At 47.6% G+C, this 12,026-nt stretch overlaps 1 protein-coding gene and 1 long non-coding RNA gene across 3 annotated transcripts in view; one reads left to right on the top strand and one right to left on the bottom strand.

Annotated features, from left to right (window-relative positions):
• Window positions 1-3,793: 3,793 nt before the first annotated feature.
• LOC125330448 lies at window positions 3,794-8,913 on the bottom strand. The gene is made up of 3 exons (XR_007205533.1): window positions 8,760-8,913; window positions 8,495-8,645; window positions 3,794-4,574 (listed from the first exon to the last, which is right to left on the bottom strand). It is a non-coding gene; the product is annotated as an uncharacterized LOC125330448 (long non-coding RNA).
• The window catches only part of NMNAT2 (nicotinamide nucleotide adenylyltransferase 2), a 30,137-nt gene continuing 26,142 nt past the window's right edge, over window positions 8,032-12,026 (top strand). For both annotated transcript variants that reach the window (XM_048313552.1, XM_048313554.1), the window contains exon 1: window positions 8,032-8,203. In XM_048313552.1, the coding sequence (XP_048169509.1) occupies window positions 8,119-8,203 (85 nt within the window). In that variant the 5' untranslated portion in view covers window positions 8,032-8,118. The remainder of the gene's footprint in view (window positions 8,204-12,026) is intronic.

Below are 12,026 nucleotides of genomic sequence, written 5' to 3' on the forward strand. Positions count from 1 at the left end.
CGGAATCCTGTGCAGCACCTCAGGCAGGCACTGCAGCAGGGCCTGGGGCTTGGCTCCATCCGTCCAACCTCTCGGCTGCAGAGCAGGAGCAAACTGGTTCAGCGCTGGGCAAACTGGGGCTGCTCCTGCCTGCCTGGAGCCTGTGATAAACCAGGCTGAGTTTGTACTCTGAGATTTTATCTCCTGGATCAATGCACAAATGCAGCTCTTTGAAGCTGCATCTCTCAGGGCACATTGTCCAGGACTCTCCCTGGACCCTTCACACTGTCTACGTGATTGGGAGCCTTATCCTTCTACTCCTGAGGCAGCATGCTCAGGGCATCCTGCACCTGATTGTGGCCTTCCAGTACCTGAAGGGGCCAACAAGAAAGATGGAGAGGGGCTTTGGACAAGGGCCTGGAGTGACAGGACAAAGGGGAATGGCTTCAATCTGCTAGAGCTCACCTCGTTCCACCCCCTCTGCCATGGGCAGGGAGACCTTCCACTATCCCAGGTTGCTCTAAGCCCCATCCAGTGTGGCCTGGAACACTTCCAGGGATGGGGCAGCCACAGCTTCTCTGGGCCAGGGCCTCACCACCCTCACAGGAAAGAATTTCTTCCCAATATCCCATCTAACCCTGCCCTCTGTCAGTATAAATAAAGGCATCCCCTCTTGTCCTGTCACTCCAGGCCCCTGTCCAAAGTCCCTCTCCATCTTTCCAGTCCGTTCCCTTCAGGTACTGGGAGGTCACAATTAGAACACCCCTAAACCTTCTCTTCTCCAGGTGAACAATCCCAGTTCCTGTATCCTTTCTTGATAAGCACAGTTCTCATCCAGGAGACCACAAAGTGCTCCCTGGAGGCATCACACTAGCACTGCATCAGACACAAGGAGAGGCAGCATCAACTCAGAGACTGTCTTGTTTAGTCTTGTCTGAGTACAAACCACTTCCAGAGCCATCCTGAAAGACCAGAGAGGTTCCCATGGGGCAGAACTGACTTCTAAGTCTTGGGCAGTAAGGAATAGGCAGCCCTGGGTATTTTCAAGAGAATCTGTTGGGTGTCCCTGGCAGTTTTATTTAACCTGCTTAATACCAATATAAATTGCCAAGCAGAGCCACACCTAAGGGCAGCTGCATGAGGAAACCTGTGGTCCATCAGAACAACCTGCCCCATCACAAGGTCTCCGTTCTCCTTTTCTCGCTCCTCTTTAATATCTACCAGTCGAAGACGCAAAAAAAGTCACAATCTTTGCAGGCTTTTCCTTGATTTTCAGGGCTTTTCCTCTGAATTGGGAGATCTTTTTCTTCCCTCTGAATTTCTGCACTGTTGAAATAGATCTGTCCATTAGGACAGCCCATACAAGAGTTTCTCTCCCACACCTTCTCTTCTTGACTCTCAGAAGGCTCTTTCACAGCTCCAGATTTGTCATCAGATTGTCCCACATAACATTTTTGAGGGCTTGACATTGCTGCTGATTGCTTTGCTCTATTTCTTACGAAATTCTAATGCAAACCTTTTGTTGCACACAGCAACGGGGTAATTCCCTTCTATTTAAGGGGGACCCCCTAGTCAATCTCCCCTTAGTTTTGTTCCAAGAGATTTGTGATAAAATAAGCAGATTTCTCATAGAGGTCAACTTGTATTATCTTCTTTGCTTTTTATGGGTCAATAACTAGCCTACCATTTTATTAATATCACAGCATGGGAAAGGATTTGGTCCCCAGCGAAGGAGGGTAGACCAGAGACCCTGTGAACCCATTGAATAACCCCAGCCCTCAGCCACAATGCAGCCAAAACACCCAGGAGTGAAGCTGCTCTGCTCTCCAGAGGGAAAGTCGTGTAATCCCAGATGTGAATCCATTTTACATCCTTCGACTGCATCTGTCACCATACGAGCTCAGCATTTCACAGACCTTGTATGTGGTTATTCTCAAACCACTGATTTAGCACATCCAAGAGGAAAGCAAGGACCATCCCCCCTTAACAGATAGTCAGGGGAACAGAAGAGATTTCTTCAAGGTCATTTAAGACAACAATGGAGAGGTGGACCACGTGGAGCCTGCTTCCATCTTTCTTCATTAACGCTAACATCTTTAATTGTCCAGGGATATCCTGTGAGGCTTACTGAATCCAAGGTCTTCCCTTTGTGTGTGGATATTCTGCCCCTGTTTTCACGCACAGATGTCACACTGGACAGCCCTCTGTCTCTGAGCCAAACGTTGGCTTTTATGTCTTTGAGACATCACATTCTCCTGCTGCTTGGGATGAAAATCTGGGACCAAGGAAAGATGAGTGTACAGCTCAACAGCTGAATAATGAAACATCAAATTCTTTGCAGGTTTGGTGATTGTTTCAATCTAAATGTTGTGAATGTGGGAAATTAGCACTCGACAGCATCTGAAGGAAGAAACAAAGCATGAAGATACCTAAACAACCCTAATTTTGTCCTCTCTTCTTCCTGATCAGTAATTATCTTACCATGATTAAAATGTATTTGCTATCATCCCAGATTATCCTACTTAGATCTTGAATTGTTAGTCACAAAAGCCTCATCTTACCCTAACAATAACCTCTTTTCCCCAAATATAGTCTGTATGCAAAACTTCAGGAATTTCAGCTGTGTAGAGATTTGTTAAGCCTTCATTATTCCCTTGCACAGATCACCCAGAAGAGAGAAAAAATTTTAAAATAGGCCGTAGTTCTTAGAGAAATTCCTTCCAATCCTTATAATTCGTAAAGTAACAGATTTCCTTTTAATTTTTCAAGAATAAGTGCTGCACGTTCTGGGCAGAAGTACCCTTTCACACTAACTAAAAGTTAACTCACATTTGGAAGGGAGAGAGCAAGCAGCCGTACCCAGGCATCCATGCTGAGTGCCTTGGCCTCACTCCCCATCCCAGGAACCCAGCTCCGATCCCACCTGTGCAGATTGATCCAAGCTGTAACCTCAGAAACAGAGACATTAAAAGGACTGCCAAGCTAATTGCATCTGTGGCCAGTGTTCAGCTGGTGTTGCTGAATGTGGGCAAGAGGGAAATCAGTTCCCAGGCTGATCTTCCCCAGGAGATACCCTCAAATGTCAGTCCAGCATCCCAGAAACACTGCACAGCACTTGGAGTCAGTTTGCAGAGGCCACAACCAGGGTGTTAGGTCCTCAACCTCGATAGATCTCTGGAAGCTTTATCTCATGGCACCTTTTGGCATTTTCTTCCAGTGTATGATGAACCAAGCCCTGAGAAGAGCTCCCCGTGCTACTCATAAATTTTCAGACCTCAGTTTTAAGTCATGTCTTTCACTGACTGCTCTTCAGCCTTGCTTACTCCTTCCTTGTTTGAATGTCTACTTCTACCATGGGTCTTCCAAAATGGAAGGTTTTACCCTTTGGGCCAGGCTGTCCCATCACATGTGGCCTCAGACCTGGTCACCATGGGTTTGGCAGCTCCCTTCATCTCAACCAGGCTCCCACCATAGCAGCTACCCCCGAGTGCTTTGATTTACTGTCCTGTGCCAATGTTCCGTGAGCCACTGGTTCAGCTTGGCCTGTCCAGCCTGGCCATATCTGCCAGTTCAGTCTCGCTTCCTTATATTTGCAAATCCTTTCCCTCCCATGGGCTGGGTTTGCAAGCCTGAGTTTTGGCTAGATACATTCAGATTATATCTCAAAAGTGGGTGTAAATTAAAAACCTTTTGTGGGAACCAGGGGTTTTATTCCAACTGGGCCACCAAGTGAGCAACTCCCTTATTCAAGATCTTTTGCTCCTTAATTCTCAATGAAAAGCGTTTTTCCTTTTTTTTTTTTCTTTTTTTTTTTTTTTCTTTTGAAGTGCATTGTTGCATCACAAAAAATTCTTCAAGTCACAGGGCTGGCATGTGGGGAGCAGAACTGAATCTGCTTCTTAACCCTGGTCAGAAAAGGCTCCAAAATGCCTTTGGATGTGTGCCAGGATGTGCCAGGATGGGTTCACAGATGGTTTAAGCCCCTCTAATTGTCCTTTTCTCTGATATATTTGGGTTCTTTTGAAGAGTTTGCAGACTGTCAGTTTAAAAGCCCTAAACTGGAAGGTTTCCCTCCCTCCCCCCGAGCCCAAGACAAGGGACAAGGTACTGTGAGAACTGTGGGGTCCCCATCCCACACCCCAGTGAACACAGCCATGATCTTCCTGCCTTCTGCATGGCCCTCTGATCTTGGGGCCTGGCTGTGCAGACAGTGAAGGGCTGGACAAATCCATGTACAGAATACCCTTGGTGTGAGCCACAGGCCATGTTTCAGGTGTGCTTAACAGGTCTCAAGTCCCACAGGCAATGATTTTGCAGCGCTGATATGAGCTCCCCATGTAGGCAGGTCCCTGTGTTTCTCCATGCTGTTTTCTTCCTCAGAGAGTAAACCCCAGCTAATCATCCTTCTTCCCTCTCTGTTCCTGCTGTACCAGCTCTGCAGATGGCAGATGGCCGCTTGCCACCGTGGGCTGGATTGGAGTCCAAATCCGCTGGGGGTCTCGGGGTGCTCTAGCGCTGCACTACAATCACAGGGAGGGCTGGCAGGGAACATCTGGCTCCTGCGGCAGGGGCTGTTGTCTTCAGCCGTGGGAAATCTGTACCCCCGTGTTCAGGGAAAGCAGCAAGAAAAAGAAAATACATGCTGGGTTGGAAAACATTGAGGGGGGAAAAAGGTGAAATAACCACTGCACTGCCTTGCAGGCGTCGCTCCCCCACCAAAATCTGCCGCTGCTCCCCAGCCAGCAGCGTTGCTAAGTGACAGCTGATTTACTACATCACTCACCACCCGGCAGGCAGCAGGAAAGCAGAAGAGCTACCAACAGGGCTGCCCAGACCTCATCCTCACCACGGCCAGGTGGTGCTGGCCAGACCTTGTCCCCACCATGGCCAGGCAGTGCATAACCCACGTGTGGGCAGGTGATCTTGACCTTTCAGTGGTGTTTAAGGTCAAACCCCCATGTGAAATGGAAGCAGGCAGAGAGATTCAGATGCATGGCAGGAGCTGTCAGGACCAGTGGGATGTGTTTGGCATCACCAGGCAGTGGGAGAACTTGGCCACAGGCAGTTTTGTCCATTTTTGCCTTCTGCAACAGCAGCATTTTATGCTCCTACAGCTGCAGATTGTATAAGCTACAGAAGGGAAAACATGCTCCCCTGCAAAATTTCCTATGCAAAATTAGCAGGGAATGGAGTTAGGATTAACAAAAAATGCAACTGTCTCACTTCAGCTTCAGCCTCTTCTATATAAAAGGAATCAGTGAAGAAACTTCTCATAAAGGGCACCCCCCCAATATTTCATATCAGTGCAGTTGTACTATCCCCAAGGGAAGGGGGTAGGACACCATCCTTGCTCGGTACATGCAGGAGAGGAGCACTCTTTTCCCGGCTGACAAGACCTGTGGTTTTAAAGGCAGAGTTATGCTGAGCACACCACCAGTGGTAAACTGCAGAGACACTTCTTTTCCTAAGGTCACGAGTCTCTCCTTTTCAGGGTAAGCTTGGAGGAGCAGCACCGGAAAAATCCCAACACAACCCCAAAATCTAATCCCGTTGAATGGGATTATATGTCCATACAGATCTAGTCAGAAGGTGGAACACTGTCCCCTTACTGACTTGATGGGTTTTCTTCATTTATTTATTACCCTTTCCCCATGCAGCCAATGAAAGGGATGAATGTGCCTCCCATGGCCTTTCTTGCAGCTGAGCCCAACAAGCAAAGGTGACACTGATGCTTTTAGGACACCTCATCCCCCCATCTTCCAGCAGTTCTGCCACATCTGTGCCACCTACTAGCCCACTGTCATGGGAGTTGAGAGCAAAACTCTAAGAACCTAAGAATTTTCTGTTTGCAGCAGCAAGCTCCCCACCTGACCTTCTGCTGGTAAGAAAACAAGATTCCTTGAAGGATTTTTGCCTGTAGACAGACATTTACACCCTTAACAACATTTGTTTTCTCCTACTTGAGAATATTTTCCTAGTATTTTTATTGTTATTTCTTTTCCTATGAGAACCTCTGGCCAATCTTGTAAATTGCTTTCTCCATTCCACACTGCATGTGCTATATGTGTGGAGTTTTTAATGGCTTGTTTAAATTCTGGCATCTCTGTCTTCTTCCTTACTTATCCCCAACCTGCAAAGCTTATTCAAAGGGGGCTATCAGCTCTCAAACTCTCCCTGGAAGTGTCCAAGGCCAGGTTGGATGGGGCTTGGAGCAAAGGTGTCCCTGTCCATGACACAGAGTTGGAATGAGATGATCTTTCAGGTCTCTTCCAATCCAAACCATTTGATGATTCCATGATTCTGTGAAACACCAGTGGGTTTTGAGCCAGCTTGATCCCAAAAAGGATCACCCTGTTAATATATCCCACATCTCCCTGGGGATCAGGATGAAGTCGAAGTGGAAAAACAGGGAACAAGAGGCAGAACACACCAGCTGTCTCAGCATCTCTCTCCCTCAACACCAGCTTAGTCTGAATTAAAAATCAGGATAAAAATATAACCCCAGAGGTGTTACCACACCCCTGTGCAGTGAGAAACCCCCCCTTGTTATCAATGTGTGCTTCTGAGAGTGTGAGTGCAGCCAGGGCCTCCACAATAAAGATTTAACAAACAGATTCAGCATCATCTTGGGTTCATTCCCTTGTGGTCGTGCTCCTTCATGTCATTCAGGGTGATGAGTATCCCAGTACCTGGTTGAGCTGGGAGGGAAAAAGTTTCCAAGCAAAGGACTGGGAATAATTATTCTTAACAGGACAAGGAGAAGCATAGCCCACTGCTGTGCATAGGGCTAGAAGCCTCTGCGATGAGAAGGCAGAAATGAGTGTCTGGGGAGTGTCTTCTTAAGGAGGAGGAAGACAGATGAAGGTAGAAAGGGAGACCTGTTGGTGGCAAATAACTCACTGCTGAGAGGAAAATCTGTGTGTAGGAGCCAGAGATAAGGCCAGGACAGCCTTCGGGAAGCGGCTGAAGGCAGCTGCCGGCAGCTCTCCTTCAGTGGCTGTAAGCAGAGAGAGCTCTGCTGACCCTTGCTCAGGGCAAGGAGCTTCTTTAGTGGAGAACAGCAATGCTGCAGTCCTAAAAATGACAATTTTAGAGAATTAGACTGTTGGATAGTCTAGGACTAGTTTACCTTGCCGTAAAGACTGTTTTTTGGTGAATGCATAGCATCTATTTGATGTTGGTCTCTTTCGGGCAATGAAATGCATGTGTTGGGTGAGGCTGAAGCCCCCCAAGTTGTTTTCCCCATAGAAGCCCAGAAAAGGGTGCTGCAGCAATGTTGTGCTGGGACTGGAGCAGCTGGGAGGCCTATGCAGGTCCCAGGCTGGGAAGATCTGAGCAGGACAGGGGGAACACACATAGCTGCTCATGAGCCCCGAGTTGTGCAGATCACAGAATCAGTTAGGCTGGAAAAGACCTCTGAGGTCATCAAGTTCAATCTATGACTGATAACCACCTCATCAACTACGTTATGGCACTAAGCGCCACGTCCAGTCTTTCGTTAAACACCTCCTGTGGTACTGTGACTCCACTGCCTCTCTGGGCAGCCCATTCCAATGTCTGATCACCCTTTCTGTGAAGAAATTCCTCCTGATGTCTGTCAGCCTAAGACTTTGTCTCCTTGTCTTGTTGCTGGTTGCCTGGGAGAAAATACTGACCCCCCACACACCTGCTTTCACCCTCCTTTCAGGGAGTTGTAGGGTGTGATAAGGTCACCTTTCAGCCTCCTCATCTGCAAGCTAAACCTCTTATTACATCTCCTCAGTCCTGGAGATGCCAGTGTGTCCCTGCTGCACCTCTGTGTGTATGTGTGTGTGTGTGTGTATAGAGCGGATGCGGATGTGTGCCCATCTGTGTGTGTGTGCGTGGGCACATCTGTGCCGGGGCGTGTGCCCCTCTCCCTGCCGCGGGGATGGATGTGTGCCCATGGGGTGTGCACATGAGTGTACACGCACACAAGCGCGTGTACGACCCCGCGGGGGGCACGCCCCGGGCCGTGCTGACGAGGGGCGGCCCCGGCCCCGCTCCCGCAGCCGTGGCGCCGCCCCCGCTCCCTCCCGCCCCCGCTCCATCCCTCCGCCCTCCTCCCTCCCGCAGCCGCACCGAGCAACAGACCGCGGCGGGGCCGGGCTAGGCCGCATCATGACCGAGACCACCAAGACCCACGTCATCCTGCTGGCCTGCGGCAGCTTCAACCCCATCACCAAGGGGCACATCCAGATGTTCGGTCAGTGCCCGCGGCGGCGGGGCGGGCCGGGAGGGGGAGGAGGTGCCTGGGGGCTGCACCCCGGAGTGGGAATGGGGGCGCTGGGGGGAGGTGGTCGGGGCGCGTTTTGGGGCGCAGCTCCGCTCCAGGGGACCGCGGCGGGGCCGGGCGCTGTCCGCGGCTGGTGGTGCTGAAGGCGCCGCGGGCGGGGACCGCCCGGGCCTCCCGAACCTGTCATCCATCCCTGGCAGCTGTCCCCAGACCCTTGGGGCTGTTCCTCTCGGATGGCCGGGTTCCCCGCTCTGCACTCACCTTTTCACTGTCCCTCCCCCGCAGCCCCCGGCGTCGGTCCTGGCGCTGTTTGTCCGCTGCTACTCGCCCTCGGGTCTGCGAGTCTGCAGCCGCTGCAGCACTTCCATTTCCTCTGACCAAGGAGGAGATAGAGCCAAGCAGCCACAGCCAGCTACAAAAGTCAACAAAAATGCAGGCACTTAATGGAGATACTGGAGTACCCAACCATTAGATTGATACTAGGTCGAAGGAACAGGAAATGTTCGTGTGAGATAATGGATATTACCGAGCATCCTTTTGATGATACAAATGATGGGAATGCTAGAATTACTGCTACAGCCTGCTTAGGCAAGACAAGAGGGAGGGAAGGAGGAAGAGAAGGAGGGAGGGAGAAAGGGCAGTCTCCATCAAAGGCAGTCTGACATGCCATAAATACTGATGGTTTGGTTAAAGCTCAAAATCCCTATGCAAACAGCAGCTCACTGGGCTGGGGAGGAGTCCTGTGAGAGCGAAGTGTCCACTGCAGACCACTGAAAAAATGGGAGTACAAAGATCAGCTCTTCTAATATCCCTTCTTGGAGTGCAGAGACAGGATTCATCCTCTATGTCTGATAGGAGATTAAGGCTTGGAAGCAGATACAGAAGGTCTTGTGCTACCAGTGGAGAAGCATTCCTGGGGTTTCTAAAAGCTGTATATAAGTTTCTAAGTATATAAACTACAAAAAAATAACTGAAATCAGCTTGGGGTATTTCTGCATCAGACCTTGTTTTTCTAGAACATAATGAGTTGGGCATCAGGTTAGAAAATGATGGTTTTCTAGATGCAAAGGATCACATTGTTACTCCATTTCATAAGTGCCAGCAAAATTGGGCACCAATATGCTTGAAATTTAAAAAAAATCCTGTTCCCTAAGCAAAAAGAAATTGCCAACAAGGATCAAGAGGAACTATTTAAAAACAAAAACAATATTAAATCAAATTACAGGGAGTAGGTTGATGGAAACAACCACTGATGAAAAAGATTTCTGTAATTCACATTTAGTCTTATTTTGATTAAGTAATACTAAAGATATCTGTGTGGCCCTTATTCAGTGGACTAACAACAAGTAACAAAATGTATTTTAGAAAATAAGGATCAGTGACATTTTAGTATGCACTGTGTGTTCTTATAGGCTCGCAATGAGATTTTCTTTTTGCTCAGTACTGTTCAATATCTTTACCAAAGAGGTGAAAGAAAATATATAATCCCTGATAGTAAAAAGTGGCCATGACCCCAAAGTGGACAGAATAGCAATTCCTGCTGGTAATGAGTCAGTTGTGCTGCCTGACTCAGGTTGTCTGATAAAAAGGGCTTGTTCAACAGTGAAGTCAAAGGCAAAGTCATACGTCCAATGAGGAAGAACGCACGTCAAATATAAACAATAGGCAAATGTCTTCTGCCAAACAGCGGCAGTGTCAAGGACTGAGGGGGGATTGTGCACAACCTGCTGAATGCAAACTCTGTGTGGTGCTGTAAATAAAGCAGCAAATGTGATCCTTGTAGATATGAGCAGTGGAATATCAAGCAGAAGAAGAAAGGTTGCATCCTTTTCATGTACAGCATTAGCAAAACCCTTCTTTGTGGAACAGTGACAAGAATTACATTAGTTTCGGAAGCCAGGCTTTGTGGCGGGAGACTAGGGAGGCTCAGTCTAAGCTCATCCTTAAAGATGTTAAGGAGTGTCTTGATCTGCTTGGGGGATGAATATGTGATATGTGATGAAAGTGGGCAACTTTATTCAGAAGAATAAGGACTGGTGAGATGCTAAGAGTGGATCCCACACCACTTCAAACTACAAATATGTTGTGTGGGTTCAGGTGAAGGTAATCAAGTAATAGGAGAAAGTGCCTGGTTACCTGATGGATTCTCTGTCACATGAAGGCAGTAAATGAACACTCAGACATCTTTCAGGAAGACAGGTTTTAGCTCAGAAAGGGTGGCTTGATGTGGAAATTTTCTATGCATGCATCCTGTAGAGCTCCTGTAATACAATACTTGAGATAGGGACATTGAGATACTGATAGTGACAAATGAAACTTCCATGAGGAAAGGACACAGAATTTAGCTTCTAAATCCCTGATCATTTTTGTTTGAGGAACACTTCTCCCCAAGTCTGAAAGTATAATCCGGTGAATCCATAGGAATCTCAACCAAAATCTGTGTTACTCTTCTAGCTCTGCGCTATAGAGTCCAACCAAAACAGTGCTCTACCCTGTAAATGATGTATTTCAAACAGCTGAATTCGTGCAAAAATATTGTCTTCATCATTCAGACAAATATTTGTGCTTTGAGAACCTAATAGCAGGATTTTTTGCTTAACATAGAGAGAGACAATTTATCTCTTTAACAAATGGCACTAATTAAGCCAAAAGGAAGTACAGTATTTGCATGGATATGTCACTGTAGACACACCACTGTATGTCAACCATCATTTTTCCCAGTGTGGATTTTACCATGTTTTATTCAGACCAAAAGCCAACCTTTTCCCATAGGATTTTTGCCTGAATAGGAGATTAGTTAATTATGTGGAAGTCTCTTCTAGTGGGGGAAAGATTCCCATTGGGTTATTCTTTCCATCAGTCATATGGATTTAAGACTCAACATTATCTTTGGGATTCCAGAAAGCTGGGATTCTTCTTACAACCCCAAATCTGCAACTGCATCCCACCGCTGAACCTTGTGAGGAGCTGCACTTACTGCAACAGAGCTCCCTGCTTCATCTGCCAGTTAAAATCCTGGATCACTGGGGCTCCCCAAGTGAGGCTGAATTGTGTCTGTGTATCCAAATTTAATATCATACATATAAATTAATACTTTGCCCAAGATATATAACATTTAACAAAAAAGTAGGTGAGACACAGTGATGTACAGCCATCCCAACCAAGGGGTTGAGACAAACACCCACATAGTCCTGAAAACACTCAGAGTTATTTGTAATATCAGCTGCACTTTGAGAGGTGCCCTGAGTCACAAATTTAAGTTGTATTTTCTAGCTTTATGTGGCTATGAAAAAAAGTTTGGGATGGTACTGTGGAGGGGAGGAAAGACAGAAGAATAGAGAGGGCAGAGGTTGTTTCTAAAGTTTGACACAAACACTGGTGGCCTTTAACCCAAAATGAAACTCCATTTATATCCTAAGGAGGTATGGAGGAGAAAAAACAGGGCCCATGCAAAAAATCTTAATAATTGAATAAAGATAAGACTCAGAACAAAGTCCTGCGTCAAAGCCACATGAAATCCCCACCGCTGTTCAACGCAGAGAACCCACTTGCTCACCTTGGCCAACACACACCAAACTCCAACCAGCCCACTTTCATTTCCCACTGCCACTAAGAGGAGCACTGAGCATGGGCCACTGTTTAACCCTCCTGCCCTGCAGCCAGCTCAGGAGGGGAACCTCTGAGACATCCCCACACTGGCTTTGGACGTCAGTGCGAAGTGCTGGGACACACTGAGCAGCATGGACACCCAGCAGTGGGATCTGCTGCTTAAAGTGCATCTCTTCCATCTTGG

The sequence above is a fragment of the Corvus hawaiiensis genome, chromosome 9, assembly GCF_020740725.1.
Source record: "Corvus hawaiiensis isolate bCorHaw1 chromosome 9, bCorHaw1.pri.cur, whole genome shotgun sequence".
NCBI lineage: Eukaryota > Metazoa > Chordata > Aves > Passeriformes > Corvidae > Corvus > Corvus hawaiiensis.